General features: G+C 44.9%; 1 protein-coding gene across 3 annotated transcripts in view; it reads right to left on the bottom strand.

The window, feature by feature from the left end:
• The window catches only part of EXOC2 (exocyst complex component 2), a 948,514-nt gene that overhangs the window by 236,822 nt on the left and 690,798 nt on the right, over window positions 1-20,894 (bottom strand). For all 3 annotated transcript variants that reach the window (XM_078688027.1, XM_078688028.1, XM_078688025.1), the window contains one exon: window positions 18,234-18,300. In XM_078688027.1, coding sequence (XP_078544153.1) covers window positions 18,234-18,300 — 67 coding nt within the window. The remainder of the gene's footprint in view (window positions 1-18,233; window positions 18,301-20,894) is intronic.

The following is a 20,894-nucleotide window of genomic DNA, read 5'->3' as shown; positions in this document are numbered from 1 at the left end:
GAGGGACCCCAGAAAGAACGGTGACGTATGGGGCGGCTTCAGGGGGTAGATTGATTCGATGCCTTCTTTCTTGAGAAATCCTAGGAACTATGTTGGGGACATGTGCGGGATTAAAAGTAGCATTGCTGCCACTTGGATTGGGTGTAGTAAGAGGGCAGTCAAAAGATTGAACTTTCCTGGGAGCAATGATCTTAGGTTTTTCATGGTTGGTAGTGAGAGTAGAGCAAATGGGTATAGCAGTATTTTCAGTTAATGTATAAATCCTATTTACAGTTTTTTCAATACTGGTCAATCTGTCCCCCAAATCATTGATTTTTACAACCAGAGGTGACAATGCGGAGTTTAACAATCGCTCTATTTGCGCCAGTAGGGTCAATTGGGGGGGCGATACAGAGTCATTTGTTCGAGTCCCAGCCTTATCCGACATTAATAGGGTTGGTTTGGGAGGGGATAATGAGGGACTACAGCACAATTGGTCGGTAGAAAGGATAGTTTCGGGGGGTGAAGGTACATCCTGGGGAGTGCGGATTATTTGGACAGTGTCTCTGCCCACTATGGGGGGAGTTGATACATCCGGGCCATAGTTTGTGCCACACAGGGCATTCAGCTCCTCCTAGATGGACATAGTAGTTGGGAGACAGAACTCCAATAACAACAACAGTAGGCGGTCCAAAGCAGTAAAGATAAGAAGGATTAAACGTCTCTGTACCTCCTCCTTTGTTGCAGCCAAGTGGGGTGGCCCGTCCCGTCCTTCTCGGGTCCTCTGAGGGCCGTAGAGGGCCCGCCCTTTGCCCGGGCTTAGCCCGGCGTCCCGCGGAGCGGAGCTCTCCTTTTAGGCGCCTCCTGGCGCTTCCCTGGTGTGTCAGAAGCAGCGCCGCCGCTAGGGCCGCCGGGAGATGTAGTCCCGGAGCGGCGGCGCTGTGGGCTGCACGAGTGGACTCCTGGCGGTGGCGGCAACAGTGGGGGCTTGCTCTCCACCCCCCTCCTCTGGGCCGGTAAGTTCAAATGACCCCCGTCGTTATCTTTGGCTGCTTTTTGTGAGGCCTTTCTAGCTAAGGCTAAGCGAGTCCTTGCTTTCTGGCGAGCAGCCAGCTCGACTTAGGTGGACTTAATAGGCTCTTCTCCTTCCTTTTGAGGCTTGCCCATTTTGGCGTAAAATTCTATCAAGGAGCGCCCCCTTAGATACTTCTTAATGTTACTAACAACAGTATACAGCCAACCAACAGTTACTCACAGTGAAGCTTGCAGTGTGAGAAAATTCTTGAGCTTCTTATCCCAGCACTACGGTAGGAATCACCAAGCCCCCACCTCTGCTCCGGCTCCCGCTCCAACTCTGGCCCCAGCCATAGGAGAAAATTCCAACCGCGGACTGCCTCGGGCTGCCTCAGCAACTTCCATGTGTTTTCTGCCGCGTTCACAACAGCAACATCCTCGGGGGACCCCCAGAGCAGCGTGAAATCCAGAGGTAAGTCCTTTTTTATGCCCCCAGCTTCGTATTCGAAGCCCAGTAAATCCGCCGATAGGAACAGAGTCTAGTTATAAAATGTGAAACTCCCAGGTAGCCGAATCTCCGAGACCAGCAACACTCCCGAAGGAATACCGGAGTGCCCCTTGCTTGAAACTTGAAACACGGGAGACGAGGCCGCGGCTCCCTGCAAATTGCCGCGAGAACAAAATCCGCAGTAGAGGGGGAATCCGGCCCAATGCAGCGTTCTTGCGGTTAGCGGCTAGCGGCTAGCGTTCACCACCACCGCCGCCTCTTAAACTGGCGCATTTAATAATGCACTGTGCAGGCATGATTACACACAGTTGGAGAACATTAGTTTCCTGACAGTTTGTGCAGAACTCAATGTGATCCACTACTGCTGAGTACCAGAGGTATGGGTCCGCCCATGTAATCCTATGAGACCTTCTGTAGTTATAAACTAACCTGTTAGGTAGGGAGTATGAAATCTAGGTATATTTTAAATCGGTTTTCCTTTAGCATTATAAGATGCTTTCTCCCTTTGTATTTTATGGATTAGTAACAATGCTGACAACCTTTTTTTTCCTGATAATATGTTTGCTTGTATTACCTAAGGTACTGCGCATGAGATTACGGCGGTAGAAATAAACATTTCAAACTTGCATGGGTCTTTATTTACTGCTTGCTTTGGACTGGTGTAAGACTATAACGAAAGAGTGCTCTTGTTATCCACCTTACTTGAGGTAATCTAGGTTGCATGTTCTGGGTTGACTAGTTATTGTTGTTTTTGCTATAGGACGAAGAACAAATGAGTCACTGATTGCTAGTTTGTTAGGGGGTTTGGATACTAAGGTGGGTTTTGGAACACTGTAATTCACTGAGGTCCTAAGTCTTTATGTACAGTTCTGTGAAGGAGCAGAATCCCTGCAACAGTAGTTACAACAAAAAGGCTTGATAAAGGGCTTTGAGTTTGAATCAGAATATCAAATTGAATAATAATTGATAACCCCAGCCAAGAAAGGGAGCAAGTGTGCACATTTCACTGTGCCTTCGGCTGGGGTAGTTGTTACAATAAAAAGGCTTGATAAAGGCCTGCACTTTGAATTTAAGAACAATAATTCATAACCCCAGCCAAGAAAGGCAGCAAGTAGGTCTGTGTATGTGTGGATGATGTGTTGATTGAGCGAAAGATGAATAAGGTGAAAAATAAGAAAGGCTGCAGACATGCGAACTTTCCACTTCTTTGTAAGGGAAGTGGGTGTTTAGTTTTCCGGTGTATGTATGTATGTATGTATGTATGTATGTATGTATGTATGTATGTATGTATATATATATATATATATATATCCAGGATCCCAATTTGGAATGGCCACACAGAAGCTTGTTAAAAACGCTCTTTTATTGCCGCATGCTGGTGAACAAAGGCAGGAAACACTGCAATTTCTTTTGTATGAGTAAAATGTCCAGCTAACTATAACACCACTAAAACTTATAGTTTTTTGAGTGAATTTCAAAGGTTTTTTAAAAACTAATTCCTAACTATATAACACCTGAAACCTATGGTTTTTTCAGTGAATTTCAAAGGTTTTTTTAAATGCTAATTCCTAACTATATAAGGCCTGAAACCTATGGTTTTTCAGTGAATTTCAAAGGTTTTTTAAATGCTGATTCCTAACTATATAAGGCCTGAAACCTATGGTTTTTTCAGTGAATTTCAAAGGTTTTTTAAATGCTAATTCCTAACTATATAAGGCCTGAAACCTATGGTTTTTTCAGTGAATTTCAAAGGTTTTTTAAATGCTAATTCCTAACTATATAAGGCCTGAAACCTATGGTTTTTTCAGTGTTTTAAAAAAAAAATTGATTGGTTAACTGGCTTATTAAGTGCATCTTAGTGAATACATATATTAGCGAGTAATGTTTAAATATTTAAATATATGCATGAGTGATGTAATATGTGACGTCATCAGCAGTGTATTGCAGACGTGCAAGTTATAGTGAGTCCAACTAACTATAACGTGGGAATTTCAATGGTTTTATGCGAGTAAAATTTCCAGCTAACTATAACTGGTGTGCAACCTATGGTTTTTTCAGTGAATTTCAAAGGTTTTTTAAATGCTAATTCCTAACTATAACTGGTGTGTAACCTATGGTTTTTTCAGTGAATATATATATATATATATATATAATTTCTATGGCAAAATGAAACCCCTCATTTTGTTCCTTTACAAATTAAATGTATTAAGTGTTACCACTTTATTCCAATCAAGATGACTTCAGGTGTGCCATACTTTTGTCATAAGTAAGACTGTTAGCGTTCTAGTTGTTCTTTAGAACACTCTGGGACATTCTGTCATTGGGCTATAGTTGGGCTACATCTGGCTGATATTTGGGCTACATTTGGGCTCTTTTGTCTCTGGTGGCCATCTTGGGAGACTGCATATCAGATTTTTTTTAATGAAATATAAGAGGATTTGAGAAGTCACTCAAAATGTGCCCTAATTTTTCTTTCTTCAGCACTAATCATAATTTCTATGGCAAAATGAACCCCCTCATTTTGTTCCTTTGCAAATTAAATGTTTTAAGTGTTAACACTTTATTCCAATAAAGATGACTTCAGGTGTGCCATACTTTTGTCATAAGTAAGACTGTTAGCGCTCTAGTTGTTCTTTAGAACACTCTGGGACATTCTGCCATTGGGCTATAGTTGGGCTACATCTGGCTGATATTTGGGCTACATTTGTTTTTTTTTGGTCTCTGGTGGCCATCTTTGGGCTACATTGGGCTACATTTGGGCTCCAACATATATATAGCCCAATGTAGCCCAATATATATTTATTCAAAGTTAATTTTCGTAAAAACCACTGGAGCACATATCTTGAGACATAGCAAAGGCACATCGGGCTACCGGTCCCTACAATTTTGCCAAGTTTGGTGGAAAACCATTCAGCCGTTCGGGCTAAAAGTGAGTCCAACCACCCTATGGAAATTAACATGGGGAAAACACGTTTTGGGACCCCCCCTTTTATCTCGGCCCCCGCTTGACGAATCCCCCCCAAACTTTCAGGGAAGGAGCGGAGCGCCGCGAGGCAAAGTTAAGGAAAATTTCAGGAACCGGCGCCAAAGTTATTCCCAATAGAATGTTGCGATTTTCCTATGGAAAACAATCCAAATATATATACCTACTGGCTATCGCCAGTAGGTGATATATATATATATATATTCACTGAAAAAACCATAGGTTTCACACATGTTATAGTTAGCTGGAGATTTCACTCCTACAAAACCATTGAAATTCCTCCGTTAAAGTTAGTTCAGCTAACTATAACTCGCGCACCCGCAATGCACTGCTGATGACATCACATACTACATCACTCATGACATGGTCAGTGACATCACTCATGACATCACATGAAACATCTAAAGGTTGATGGAAGAATAAATGGGCAAATAAGTGTCTAAATGTTTTTTTTTGTAAAATTAATTATATAACTGACTTATTAAGTATATCTTAGTGAATACATGTATTAGCGAGTAATGTTTAAATATGTAAATATCTGTATCAGTGTCTCACTTTGTGTATAAGTGGCTGCATGGGTTAGTGAGTAGCTACATGAGTGTCTATATGGGTTATTAGTTGGTTTTTTGAGTATCAGAATGAGTGTCGGTATGGTTTGGTGGGGGGTATTACTTACCGCACAGATCCATGAATGACTGACTCACTGTTTGTATGTGTTTTGAAGACAACATGTGTGCAGGACTGTATGGGTGGATGATTGTGTATATGGGTGTGTTAGTGAGTGAATGACTGTCTCAATAGTGTCTTTATGAGTAAGTACATATGTTTTAAACTAGTATATGTGAGTATTGATATATATAAGTAATGATATATGACAGTGACAGATTGGAAGAGTTCCTGTATAAATAAATATGTATTTCTATTACTGATTGTTTAAGAGAGTAAGTTTGTGTACATTTCTGTAGAAATAACTATTGGTGTGTGTAGAGCCGTATATGCAAGTAAATGGAAGTTTCTGTCTGAGTATATTGTGAATAACTCTATGTATAAGTGTAGATGTGTAACAGGATGTATAGGTGCATGAGTACATATGATGAGTGAGTACATGCATGAGTGACTATATAGAACTATTGGTGAATGAGCGGATATGTATACAGATTTAGGAATTACTGAATAGGTTGTTCTAACTGGCATTGGTATCTTCATTCTTTAGAAAAGTTTATGTTATATTTTTGAATGTGTGTATCAAAGGTTATACAAGGGAGAGAGGAGGTCTGCCACTCTTTCACAAGGATGATGTCATAAGTGATGTCATCAGTGATGTCATTTGAGATGTCATCAGTGATGTCACTGACCATGTCATGAGGTATGTAGTATGTGATGTCATCAGCAGTGCATTGCGGGCGCGCAAGTTATAGTTAGCTGAACTAACTATAACAGGGGTATTTCAATGGTTTTGTATGAGTGAAATCTCCAGCTAACTATAACATGTGTGAAACCTATGGTTTTTTCAGTGAATTTGCAAGGCTTTTTAAATGCGAATTCCTAACTATAACGTGGCTGAAACCTATGTTTTTTTCAGTGAATTTCTAAGGTTTTGTAAATGATAATTTTTAAATGTATTAATTATTTTTTTTATACTGATTTACTACATTATTTATAATTATTTATTTTGGGATATTTTATTTTTTAAATTACATTACATATTTTTTATATAAATTGAAAAATAAATATTTTTAGGAATATTGAAATTGTAATATTTTTATTTATTTTTTATATTTTTTAAATGTATTTATATAGCAGGCAATGATATCCTATGGAAGGAAATTCAAGTTACTGTAACTACGGTTAGAATTACTTTTCAGGATCAATAGTGGGCTGAAAGATGCAGCACTGAGGTCTTTCCTGATTACAGGTGAGTAAATCGGAATTCGTAGTTTGGCTGATTTAAGAGGAATTTTTTAAAGTTCCAAAACTCCACACTTCGAAAAATTTCAAAGTGAAACCAGTCAATGTTAGCCTATGGAAGGAAATTCAAGTTACTGTAAGTATGGTTAGAATCACTTTTCAGGATCAGTAGTGCGCTCAAAGATGCAGTACTGACGTCTCTTGTGAAAACAGGCGAGTTAATCGGAATTCGTAGTTCGGCTGATTTTACAGGAATATTTTGCTCAATATTGAAGGAAGGGGGCGGGGCCTGAGGTAACATGTGTGCAAACACACCCTGTGGCGCGTTTTAGGTTGGGGAATTAATTCCTCTTCAATCCTGAGGTCCCCTGTGAGCGAACTAGCCCACCAGGTACCTCCAGTATGCGCCAGGGAGCTTCGTTGCAGACAGGTGTTCAGAGGGCACGCCCCCTTTTTACAACACTCTGCAACGCAGCTCCGTGGTGCTTACTGGAGGTACCTGTTGGACTAGTTGGCCCCTAGGGAACCTCTGGATTGAATTAGAATGAATTACCTAACTTAAAACACGCCACAGAACATGTTTGCACACATATCACCTCTAGCCCCGCCTCCTACCTTCAACACTGTGCAAACACGCCCCGTACCGCGTTCTAAGTTGGGGGATTAAGTCCCCTTGTATACTGGGGGTCCATGCAGGCCAACTAGCCCACCAGGAACCTCCAGTATACACCAGGGGGCTGCCTTGCAGAGACGTGTAAAGAGACAACACCCCTTTTTACACCTCTCTGCAACGCAGCCCCCTGGCGCTTTTTCAGAGGGGGAACTAATTCCCCTTGCATACTGGGAGTCCCTGGGGGCCAACTAATCCACCAGAAATCTCCAGTATGCGCCAGGGGGCTGCGTTGCAGAGAGGTGTAATGAGGCCACACCCCTTTTTACAAGCGCCAGGACGCCCCTTTGCTGGGGCAGCTGTGCGCGATAGAAATATAAATAACATAACATAACATAACATAACATAACATAACATAACATAACTCTCTGCAACGCAGCCCACTGGGGCTTTTTCAGAGGGGGAAATAATTCCCCTTGCATACTGGTGGTCCCTGGGGGCCAACTAGCCCACCAGCAACGTCCAGTATGCGCCAGGGGGCTCCGTTGCAGAGGGGTGTAAAAAGGGGCATGGCCTCTTTACACGTCTCTGCAAGGGAGCCCCCTGGCCCATACTGGAGGCTCCTGGTGGGCTCGTTGGCCCCCAGGGACCCCCAGTATGCGAGGGGAATTACTTCCCCCTCTGCAAAAGCGCCAGGGGGCGCTTTTGCAGAGAGGTGCAGGGAGGGGGCGTGGCCTCCACCCGAACCCTGTTTAAAAAAAAAAAACTTTTAAGAAGGGAGGCTGTGTAGCCCCCCTTCTTTTTCTATTTTTTTGGCCCTGGGGACCCCATCCCCCAGGGCATGCCTCCAATTTTATTTATTTTTAAATCGGGGAAGGGGGCCGCGTGGCTCCCCTCCCGTGGCCAATTCCGGTACCGGGGACCCCATCCCCCGGGGCATGGCCAACTTTATTTTTTTTTTTTGTGGAGGGGTGCCTATGCCCCCCTTAAGGCCCCGGGGACCCCATCCCCCGGGGCCGGCCTTTTTAAAAAAAAAATATATTTTTTGGGGGGGAGGGGGGCCACGTGGCCCCCTCCCGGGCCACTTCTGGCCCCTGGGACTCCATCACCCGGGGCCTGGCCTTCCTCGTTGGGTGCCGTGGGGGGTCCCCAAGCCCCCCACAGTCCCTGCCGGCTCCACGCATCCTGCGGGAGCCAGCATTGCTTTTCTGCATGTGGAGCAGCTAACATGCTGCTCCCCATACAGCAAAGCAATCCAATCCGCTTTGGTTTGAGAGCAGGTTTCCTGCTCTCTTTTTCAAAAATCAAAGCAGTTTGCTGTGGAAGGGTGGGAGCACTGCAGGAGCCGGCCCTGGGGGGGGGGTGGTCCCCAGGGCCATCGAGGGCTCCAAGAGGAGGGCCGCGCAGCCCCCCTCCCAACATCTACGGAGCCCCGGGGGGTGGTGGTCCCCCGGGCTGGGGGGTCCGTCACGGACTCCCCTATTTTGCATATTAGTGCCCCGGGGAGGTGGCGGTCCCCGGGGCGTGTGGGGGGCTTGAGCCCCCCCCCCCCCAGGTTATTATTATTTTTTTTTTTAAACAAAGCCCCGGGGGGTGGCGGTCCCAGGGGCAGCTGGGGGGCCGTGAGCCCCTCCGCATACTTACTAACAAAGCCCCGGGGGTGGTGGTCCCCGGGGCTGCGGGGGGGCCCCACACTCTTTTTTTTTAATTTGCCCCCGGCATTTGGTGCCCTGGAGGCTAATTTTTAAAAAAGCAGACCGGGTTTTTCTTTTCTTTTCACGGGGTCCTTGCGTGTTTTGCGCGTTTGTTTTCTGCTTTCTTATGCCTCGGTTCTACCGAGGGACAAGATGGCTGCCAACACTTCCTGGTTTGGCGTGTTGACAGACAGTTGACATCCAATCAGCAAACAGCTCGTGCTCGGGAAGGTACGCGTACCCTACAGAGTACAGTACAGAGTACGGTAAGCTCCTATAGATATACTTATGATTTTCTCAGGAACTACTGAACGGATTTACACCATTCAACAAAAAGCGTGATCTGCGAACAGAACGCCACCTTTTTGCCAAATTTGGAGTACATCCGTTCAGCCGTTCGGGCTGTAGCCCTGGCTAAAGGTCCTATGGAAAATTGCACGGGGAAAACACGTTTTGGGATCGCCCTTTTTTCTCGGCCCCCGCTTCACGAATCACCCCCAAACTTTCAGGGAAGGAGCGGAGCAGGCCATTTTCTTGGAGAAATTTGAGAAGATTCTTCCACCAGCGCCAAAGTTATTCCAAATAGAATGTTGCAGATTTCCTATGGATAGTAGGTCCTAACTAGTAGGTAATATATATATATATATATATATATATATATATATTTTTATATATCCAACTCCTGTGTTGGCGCGAAGCATAAGTGGCCGCTTGCAGCGGCGGGCCAGGACGGGAGCGCCACTCCCTACGTTTTCACAGCACACGTTCTCCAGTCTCTCAAGAACGACGTCCAGGCCAGCTTAGTTTCAAAAAACCGGTGTTTATTTCACAGCCCAGAGTGGGCTGTGAAATAAACACCGGTTTTTTGAAACTAAGCTGGCCTGGACGTCGTTCTTGAGAGACTGGAGAACGTGTGCTGTGAGAATATATTATATATATATATATATATATATATATATATATATATATATATATATATATATATATATATATATATATATATATATATATATATGCTTTTTACTTGCCTTCAAAATACTTACATTTGCGCTGTAAAGGCATGTGTGGTAAAGGTATATGCATGGTAAAATTTTACATGGTACAACATGTGTTGTACAGAGTTATGCGTTGTTAAGGGTGCGTGGTAATGGCTGCATTGTAAAGGCTGTTTCCCACCAGAAAGTAGCGGAAATAGCAACCCCGACCTACTTCTGGCATTGGCACTGTCTCTATGTCGCCTTTGGTCAAAAGAGCCATCACTTACTTGCTGGAAAACATAGGTGGTCCTCCATCAGCCTTCCATAAGTAGGTGGTATGGAGAGAGGGGTAGTCTCGAAGGGGAGGGAGTAGCCCCTTCGGACAACCTGCTAAACCCACCTGTACGATGTATTGGACTGGCAGGTGATGGAGAATCCTTTCGCCCACTGGGTGTCCACGATGGTAAACAGGCCGGGCTAGGAGGATTTGGAAACTGCAGCTGCCGGGGGATTGTTGGACTGACCTGACCACTGAACACCCGACCCATGGGGCCGGTAGGAACCGTGTTCACGGCCATGCAGAGGGTGGCAAACTTGTGCCCTGTGGTGGCTGGGCGGGTAAGGACGCGGATGTATGCCCCTTCCATGGCTGCTAAAGGCGGATTGAGGGTGACAATAGGCAATAGAAGGGCCCAAGGACCTGGCCATAGCCCTGCTGTCCTTAATGCACTCCAGTACCAAATCTGCTTTGACACCGAAAAGACAGGAGCCATGAAACGGCATGTTCATGAGTGAGGACTGGACATCCCCAGATAAGCCAGTAGTCCTCAATCAGGCGTGGCATCGCAGGGATACTATCGAAGAAACCGATCCGCCTCGTGAGTTCATGGTGTCTAGTCCACACCGAACTTAGCTGCATCCCTCCCATCGGCAAAGCTTGGGAGAGCACGGTCTGGGACCGTTGGCAGAGGATGCTAGTAAAGCAAGAGCAGATGATGCTGGCTAGAGGGACCATGTGCGTTGAAGATAGTTGGGCTCAAGGAGGAAGGTTGCAGAACTCTGCAGATTAGGCCAGGGGATCTCAGGTGTATGGTGCCAGATTGACCTGACTAGGTTCTTCCAGTCAGAGAGGAGCAGATCCATTGAAGAGCATGTCCTTGGATTTCGTTGTCATGTAGACATTGGATGAGGATGGGGAGGCAGGCAGTGTTAAATGATGCAGAGAGGTCCTTAGGGTGGTGGCCATGCAGATGTAATCCGTGGGGGTGATGATGGCAGGTTCTGTACTGTGGTTGGGTCTGAAACCAGATTGAGTGGTGTTGAGGTGTTGGTGGTCGTTGAGGTACCGGGTGAGGTGTCTGTTAATGATTTTCTCTGAGACCTTGGCAAGTAATGGTATTAGGGAGATGGAAGGGTCCACAAAGTTTCTTCAGCAATTGAAGGACAGTTGCATTGTTTCCAAACATCTGGGATGATCGCAGATGAGGTAGCAGTATTCATAATGGGTGTGAGCATGGCGCTTGTAGAAAACTGCATTATTGGTTGAGAGGGGTGAAACCCTGCTCTAGTAACAACCATAATTTAGATGTGAAGTCACAAGCAAACTCCAAATGAACTTGCGCTTAGACCTCTAGTAGCTATGAACAAAGTTCTCAGGGTTAACTTAGAGGAAATGTGTAAAGTACTTATGTAGCACTTTAAACTGTACTAAAGTAAAAACCCCACCCAAGAAAAATCCTACCCAATTAAAAAAAATAGAGTAAAATGTAATAAAGTATTTGAGACTAAAATAGCAAATATCCAATCAGTATAATTTGAAATAAGCAGTTTTAAATGTTTAAGTGAAAATAGTGCCTACAAACCACAATGCGCCAAATGTGGTTATGTGTTTGCACCAAACTGGGACAAAGCCACAAGTTTAGACCAGCTGCGATGGTGTGGGCCAGATACAGGGATCAAGTTAGGCCCACTTAACAAAGAACCTTAAATCCAGGTTACGGAGAGTTGCATGACCTCGCATGGAGGATGCACTGCGCAGCTGCAGTTCTGACGGGCTGCAATGTGAGGTCCTGCATCAAGAATGCATCGCACAGTGGTGACTGCAATGAGCTGCAGAATTGCGATGCAAGATTCTGCGCATTGATGAAACGCACAGCTGCTGTTACGAGGAGTTTAGGGGCAGGGATGCGAGGTCCTGAGCTGAGGAGGCATTGAGCAGCTGCAGTTTTGAAGAGCTGCAGGGTTCTGCATCAGGGATGTGTCTTGCCGGTTCTGATGCAGGACTTCGAGGCAATGTGCTGCAATGCGTTGGTTCTGCTTGGGCCACAGCTGGGCTGGCAAAGCAGCCTCAGACCAACTTCCAAGGGTCCAGGACTGAGGTGGCACCACTTAGGGGGCAAGACTCACAGTAGACCGAGTCCAGATGCTGGGTTCAAAGTGGTTGGAGCCTTTTCTGTCCCTATGGACAACTATCCCTTGGAGTCACTCAGGTGGTCCTGGGTTCACGAAGCAGGTTCAGTCATTTTCACTCAGGCAGTAGAGTAGCAGTCCTCCTCGTAGCCGAACAGCACAGCAACCCTTCAGAGTCTACCACAGGTCCAGAGCTGCACTGAAGAGTTGGGTCTGAGGGCCCAATATTTATACTTGGTACCAGCTTTGAAGTAGGAGAAGGTTCTGGAGGTTTACACCCATCAGTAGTGTTTGGGATTTCCTGCCTCCTTGACCCAGTTTATCTGGGGGTACAAAAGACTGGTGTGAAAGACTTTGCGTGTGTGCTCAGGTAGAGCCTTTGTGATGTGCAGGTTTGGTAGGTGACAGCTCCTCCACCCTATAAAGTCAGAGATGACCCATCCTACCAACATCTATACCCGTTTTGTCTTATTGTCTAGCACAATCAGTCCTGCAGACCCATTAATAGCATTTAATTCACAGGAACTGCGTACATGTAGTACCACTTTAATAGGGACTTAGAAGTAAATTAAATGTGTCAAATGGGTGTAAGCCAATTTCACCATGTTTAAAGAAGAGCACACACAACTTTAGCAGTGGTAAAGTGCACAGAGTCCTAAGCCCAACAAAAACGAAATCAGTAAAAATGTAGGAGTAAGACAAAATGTTTGGGGAAAGACCACTCTAAGGCTGAAAGCTTTAACAGCGCTGATAAGTTACAGTCCTATGGAGCAGGCATGGTGGGGCAGGCGTCCCTAAGTAGATGGACTCCATGGTGGCAGCGATTTCTTCTGTGTGATGACAGGCCATGTCTTTAACATTGGTTCTTTGGCTAAGATTGGGAGGTGTTTGGTGAGCTCTGTCAAGTCAAGTTGTGGGCTTAAGTTGGTGTAAAAGGAAGTGATTTTGTTGCTGAATAACTGAAAGAGATTGTTGCAAAGGTCCTGAGAAGCGGGTGATAAGTTGGAGGCAGCCGAGGGTGAGGAGAAATCTTTCACAATGGCGAAGATTTCTTTTTTCTGTTGGTGCCGACATCGATGTGCTCTGCTAGAGCGGGTAGGTGCATTTACTCATTGGGTAAGGCCCATGCCATCAAGGTCTTTAATGAGTATTCTTGAGTTGGGACCGGCGTACTCTTCCAGGTGGAAGTTCTGGTTTCCAAGGAGGATGAAATTGCTTGCATCAAGGGCGTGAGGACCAACAAAGACTGTGATGGAATCACTAAAGACAAAGCGCTGTACCAGTGGTCTGTAGATGAGAGCACTGTTTAAATGAAGTTGGCTACGACATGGAGGTTGAACAACAGGTGTTCCATGCTGGAGGATGACCTGTCCATGGAAAAGGTGCAGCTGGTGATATCTGTGTGGATGATGGTGATTCCGGTCTTGTGACGTCTGCTTTTCCTGGCAATCTTGTAGCTGGGGAGATGGCTGTGGTGATGTCCGGTGCCAAAGCAAGGTTCAACCCGGTTTCCATGAGGAAAATTAGGTCAGGGTAAGCTAGGAGGAAAGGCAAAAGTAACCTTGGAGGCCAATGACTAAGGGAGTGCAGGAGCATAGGAGAACAACAAGCAGAGTTTGGGTGACAACATTGTTGGTTAATGAGACGGTAGCAGGGGCACCAGGTACCTAAATTCTACTGCATTAACACACAAGGTTATTAAATATGTATTGGTCCTCTATAGCAACATATTTGAAAGTCCAATACATAATGGGGAGCAATGTCACCAAATTCTGAGTATTCATGTATAACAGTACATAGCAAAATATAAAGGGGCAAAGACACCAAGCATTCAATGATCATGAATAGCACTACTTAAGGGGCAGAAAAGGCAACTATTGCTCAATGGTACAGTATAAAATAGAGGACGTCCAAGCGCAGCATGCATTCAAAGGACCACTTGAACCACATGTTGAGAGTAGGGTGTTAAATAATCAGCAGAACATATAGTGGCTGTAGTGTAGTATTTGTGGGATAACAGTATTGTGTGGGAATTGCATGGCACTAGTAGTTCATTTCGAATATCAGGTATCAGGGCTTTTGGTTGTTAAAGGCCTAAATTAACTAAATAGCACAATACTGCATGTGCATTCCACTGCATCACTTAGTTATGGGTGTGGTTTGTGCACTGTGTAAGGTGATGACACTGAATTTCAGCATAAGATGTGTGAGAAAATGTGGTGTATTATATGGTGTGGTTGTGCAACCTCACTGTGTAATACACTTACCAACCCCTTTAGGTACAGTAGGTTTAAATGGTAAAACCCTCAACTCAACACTGACTAGCAAGGCTTATACAGAGGTACAAGCGTTAAACATTCAAACAGCCTCAAAAAATTGGAGAAGAAATCGAGCCGACACACAAGAAATCCGACATTCATTTATAAACATTGACTGCATTTTTATAAGAATTTGGGCACTAGAGTGAAAAAGATCCACAGGAGGGCTCCAGAGATATAGATTTAGAAGCAGTAATAAATCAAAGCGATTTTATTCAACTGTGAACAAGCCTTGGGAAGTCAACAAACTAAACACTTAGAAACTTTTTAAGAACAAGTAAGTGTTAATGCATTGTAGGAAGTACTTGGGGTGACTAACTCCAGCAGGAGCTAGTCAGGTCCTCAAGAACAGTTACCTCCACAGGAGAGGCAGTCCTTCAGCAGTTCCAGACACTTTATCCATGTTCAAATGGATTCCTATGGAGTGGTCCAGATGCAAGAAATGAAGGATGCAGAAGATGCTCTAAGGATGCTGTGGATGTGACGCGGTCAACAAGAGGCTTCCCGCAGGGATTCCTAGGTCCACGAAGAAGGTTAAGAGGTTCTGGTTGCATAGTCAACATCAATGGCAGACCTCTCTGGTCTTGCCGAAGTCCAGTAGCCACTTAACTAACAGTTGCCTGTTGCAGTCACAGTTCAATCCTTCCTGCATCGATAACTCCCCTTTGAGTGTCCCAGTAATTCTGGGACAGCACTTCCAGGCTCAACGTACTCGGGTGCAACTGTGTGTGTAGGATCTTGGTCCTCGATGCTCACAGTGGGGATGGTAGAGGCTTGGGAGACTTTGGGCTACCAACTTACCCCTGCAGGCTTCTTAAGCTGTTGTGTCCCTGTACTGTGAACAGAAGGCCAGTCAGCTGACCCTTGGAGTTCTCTTGGCTTGACTGTGCTCTGCATTTAATGTTTTAGTCTATTCATAGTCAGGCCCCACATTTTCCGAGCAACAGCTTGAGACATTAGAGTGAGCCTACAAGACAGTGTTTATGATATGGTTTTGAGATCCATACTGACAAAATTATGACTATGAATAAACTAAGACATTAACTGCATTTAGTCACCGTGCAGCCATTTCCTTTGTCCTGAGGAAGATCTTGTGGGATTTTGTGTGTGGGGCTGAAATGTCGACATTTGCAGAGTCTAACTATATCATATACTGTTGGACTTCTTAAATCTGAATATGACTATTATCAGATGAATATGAGTGACTGTCCTTTTTGGTTGAGAGATCTTTCTCTTTGAACATATTATACATTTTACGGACACCAGTTTTTACATATTGTTTGGCTCACTTTTTTGCACTTTACACTGCGCCGTCACTTGGAGCGCCTACATTATTTAGTTTACTGTATTTGAATTGGAGAATCAGTATAAAGTTAATACTTAAATAAGCTAAGATATGAATGTGTCGAAATATGTTGAACCTTACTGAGGCCAGAAATACTTATATCAATGTGATTCCAAGGGCAACACTGTTCTTTGTATGACTGTATTACCAGAGTTCCTTGGAATATTGGGTGTCCCATTTCATTGGTTGATCTAACTCAACAATGGGGCAGCCCTCCCCCTGGTACAGCACATCTGCCCTTCAAAGGCGCCTTCACTTCTGAAGCATGCCTTCTGGGGGTAACACCCAAGTGCCGACCTGCAGGAGGTAGGTGACATCTCCATGGCCTGCAATCCATCATTGTTCCCCTGCCGGAAAGTCGTTAGCACATCTCTCTAGGAGGGCAGAAAGCGGTCTTGTGGAGCAGGTTCCATGCGTGCCAAGGAAGACACAGGAGTTTTAAATGCAACAAGGTGTCAGCTTTGCTAAAGCTGCACACTGCAACAAGTTACATTAATTTCGACCAGAGATACTAATCAGGCTTCATGTAATGAGTTGTTTGATAAATTTGCCCATTTTGGTTGCACTGTTCAGGAGTGTTCAGAGTGTAACCATGTACTTGCCAATTGGGAGACCAAGTCTTTGCATCGTAAAAACGGTGGTTACATATGTTTTACTGTCAGGACATGTAAAGTAAATGTAAAACCTGTGTCTTATCTTGCACCCTGGCTTTAGGGCCCGGTGCCCTGCCAGAGCTACTTGTCCAGGAGAAGAGGTGGCTTTGCCATTGCTCTAAATGGCAAAGTCAAGCTAGCAGTGCATGACTTCTCTTTCAGTCTGCAGTGGCAGACTGGGGGATTTGTTTACTTTGGCAACCTCCACGGTGGCACAATCAGTGCTGCAAGCCCTGGGGTACCCCTCTAACCTACATGCCCTAGGTACCGTTTACTAGGCACTTACAGGTGTTAGCCATTTCCAATTGGGTACAGTCAATTCGTCATACACTTTAGGGTCCGGACACTGGCACTGAGGTCAAGTTTGCAGGCCTCAGTGCAATCTCAGAGCCGATAAACCAGCTGCATCAGTCAAAAAACCTTGGGGTGAACATACAGAAGAGACATTTCCTTACAAGATGGCCATAAACTTAGGGGTCCATCAGACTGCAAGTTCTGGAAGAGCTCAACAGAAGATGGAAGCCGTAGCATTTCACATCAAACTAGGAGATGTTGGTACATGTGCTGTTTTTCTTTATAAAGATTAGCAACTAGGTGGCAGGCTGTTGTGTGGTCCTGTCGAGTTGAATGCTCCTTTTCTGCTGCCAGCAGGTCAAAACGGATATTCTGGATTAAGCAGACATGCGGCTGGTGGATGGGTAAGGAAAAGGATGGTGGGTCCGGGCATAAGTTAGCCCTCAAACGGCTATTAATCCAAAGATGCAAAACAGGAAAGGATCTAGAAGAGCACAATAAAAGAGGTGACTGCAGGGCTTCAGATCAATGAAGGATGTGAGTAGATACTTCCTTTTTACACAAGAGTTTGGAGGTGCATTGGTTAGGATTAGCATGCAGGCATTTGGTGGGTGGTCAGCAGAAATTGCAGGTGTATCCAATATTCCATTAGTGTGGTGGCAGTGAAGTTGTCTGTTGGTCAATCTGTAGGAGTATTGGACTTTCCCATATGAAGCACAGAGGGTGGTAGCAACGCATAGGACCTTGTTTGCTGAACAATGTACTTTCTCTGTTCAATACGAGCCTTAGCCTATCAACCTTCCCTATCCATTCCCTCCTTGTCCTGCTGAATTATTGCTCTTTCTGCTGACACACATTTCAGTGCTCTTGAATATGTCTGCTATAGTCATTGCTCTGCTAGAGTAATTACTCTGGTCCCAAATTCAGATCAACTTACTAAAGAGTTAATGTACTAATTATTTGTGTTCTGTGGCATTTCTGTTTATCTTTATGATAGGTTTATGACATATATTGTCTATCGGAAATATTTCCACAATATGCATGAGGCACAAACATATTGGTGGAAAGTGCACTCTCTCACCAGGGGGTTCATTCACACATTACTGACAGTCACATGTTTCAACATATCACAGCTTAGATTGCACTTTCTAAGTTGCCGCTACTGCTCCATGCGCTTCATTTTAGTCTGTGGTCATATTTTGAAGAGAGTGAAGCACTGTGCTATCTTTGCTTCTCTTAAGTACATCTTTGTGAATCTCTACAAGCATTTAGCCATGCCATCAATCTTGGTTAAAAAATGTTGGCAAGTGGTGATTTTTGCCTGAGTAGGAGGCACAATGTGTATTAATATGGATGACAACTAGTGCACACTTTTTTTTGCAATATAAAAAAGACCCACCTTGAAAAGAAGTGCTTCACAAAACATTAGCCAGCAGCACACACAAAATATACTTCTTGACACCGTTTTTTAATATATATATATTTGTCAAGTGCCTGTAAACTATTAGTAATAAAATTAATATCAAAGCAAATAAACTTACAGATGTCAAGCTGAAATCTTCATGGATACTTCCAAACAAGTCAGGTGAAGAAACATCCCCTGAAAGGCTAACAAAAAATGAAAATTGGTGCCTGTTTGCCTTATGGATGTATTCAATAAAAACAAAACATTTCGTTGTTACTTACATAAAACAAACATGTGTGAGCAAAGTGGTTTATTATATGGTGTGGTTGCGCGATCTCCCTGTGTAATAAAGACACAATTCCATATCAGGACCAGTCAGGTTTGTTTGTAAAGAACAAGTTACGTACCTTTGCTAACAATATGTCTGTAAGAAACATAGGTTAGTGATAGATTCCTTACCTGACAATTACCCCAGACATCAGACTGGATCTGGAAAGTTTTTCGTCAGCAGTACCCCTGCGCGTCGAAGGGTGGCGTCGGTCGGCTCGGCGTTCGTCGTTGGCGTCGTGGTTGCCGGGATGATGTCGCGGTAGCTACTTAGACGCCCACCTCGTGCGCTGGCGTCCGTTCTGTACACGACTTTCCACGCCAGAAGCGCAGAACGATGCAAGACACTGAACACTGGTGCACAAAACAAGGGCCCTGAAAGGAAATCCTTAAGCCTAGAAGTCAGTTCTCAGAATGGGGGGATGTTTGGGGCGGTAAGGAATCTATAACTAACTTATGTTTCTTACAGATATATCGTTACCGAAGGCAAGTAACGTTTTCATCTGAAATAAACAGTTAGTTATAGATACCTTACCTTAGAATAGATACCTCAGCAAAACCAACCCTGGAGGTGGGTCTGCGAACCAAGTTTACACCAGAAAGTCCTGGAGAACAGAACGGCCAAAGAAGCTGTCTCTCTGGACATGGCTGTCTAGGCAGTAATGTCTTATGAACATGTGCAGTGATGCCCACGTAGCTGCCTGACTGATGTCATTAAGGTGGACTCCACGTCCCAAAGCAGTGGTAGCTGCCGTCGCTCTGGTGGAATGAGGGCGCAACCCCACTGGCAGCTCCTTCTTTGCCAAGGAATAACAAGCTTTGATGCACAAAACGACCCATCTAGAAATGGTCAGTTTGTGCACGGCCCGACCTTTTTTGGCACCCACGTAGCCAACAAAGAGTTGGTCATCCACCCGGAATTGTTTTGTGCAATTCAAGTAAAAGGAAAGAGCACACTTTGGATCCAGATGGTGGAGCCTCTCTTCTTCTTTGGAAGGATGCAAAGGCGAAAAGAAGGTGGGCAAAGTGATGGTCTGTCAAATATGGAAAGGAGTAACCCCTTTGGGAAGGGAGGAAGGACGAGTTCGAAGGACAACCTTGTCCAGATGAACAGTCAGAAAAGGAGGTTTAGAATAAAGAGCTTGGAGCTCACTCATCCTGCACGAAGAGGTGATGGCCACCAGAAAGGCAGTTTTCAAAGTCAGAAGCCTGAGAGGATAGATATGTAGCGGCTCAAAGGGAGCGCACATAAGATATGTAAGAACCAAATTCAAGTCTCACTGGGCATTACGAAGGGAACAGGATGAAAAAGATGAGTAATGCCCTTAAGGAAGCGATTTACTACAAGGGACTTTAAAAAAAAAGGCTGATCAGGAAGCCTAAGAAAGGCTGAAATGGCCGAGAGGTAGCCTTTTAGAGTGCCCAGAGCAGAGCCCTGCTGGGCCAGAGAAAAGAGGAACAAGAGAACCTCAGAAAGAGGGGCGGAAAGGGGATCAACAGCCTTTGCTGTGCACCATGCCAAAAATGTGTTCCATCTGCAGGCATATACAGTCTTTTTGGAGGTCTTTCCGGACACTGCCCAGGTAGTAGTGCTTAGTAAAAGTGTGCAGCGAGGCTTACGTAGCTGCCCGACAGATGTCTTGCAGGGGCACACCACGTCCCAATGCTGCAGTGGCTGCTGTCGCCCTGGTAGAATGGGCGCGTAGCCCCACTGGAGGCTCCTTTTTAGCCAAAGAATAGTATGCTTTGATGCACAGAACGACCCACCGAGAGATGGTCTGCTTGTGCACAGCCCGACCTTTCTCGGCGCCTATGTAGCCAACAAAGAGCTGGTTATCCGTCAGGAACTGTTGTGTGCGGTTCTGATAGAATGAGAGCGCACGTTTTGGGTCCAGAAGGTGGAGCCTCTCTTCCTCTCTAGTAGGATGCGGAGGCGGAAAGAAGTGGGGCAAAGTGAGGGTCTGCCCGATGTGAAAGGCAGTAACAAACCTTTGGTAGAAAAGATGGGCGTGTTCGTAGGACAACTTTGTCCGATGGACAGATAGAAAAGGAGGTTTACAAGAAAGAGCCTGGAGTTCACTCACTCTTCTGGCAGAGGTGATGGCAACCAGGAAGGCAGTCTTTAAAGTTAGAAGATGAAGAGGACAGTTACGAAGTGGCTCAAAAGGAGCACACATCAAATAGGTCAAAACAAGATTCAAATCCCACTGAGGCATCACGAAAGGAACAGGAGGAAACGTGCGTAATGCCTTTAAGGAATCTATTTACAACAGGGGACTTGAAAAGAGAGGGCTGATCAGAGAGCCTGAGAAAGGCCGAAATAGCAGAAAGATAGCCATTGATAGTGCCCAGAGCAGAGCCCTGCTGGGCCAAAGAAAGAAGGAACAGAAGAAACTCTGAAAGAGGGGCAGAAAGGCTATCCACAGCCTTTGCTGTACACCATGCCACAAATGTGTTCCACCTGCAGGCG

Source organism: Lissotriton helveticus, chromosome 4_1 (assembly GCF_964261635.1).
Source record: "Lissotriton helveticus chromosome 4_1, aLisHel1.1, whole genome shotgun sequence".
NCBI lineage: Eukaryota > Metazoa > Chordata > Amphibia > Caudata > Salamandridae > Lissotriton > Lissotriton helveticus.
The sequence above is the reverse complement of the archived record's forward strand: the minus strand, read 5'-3'. Positions and strand labels throughout refer to the sequence as shown.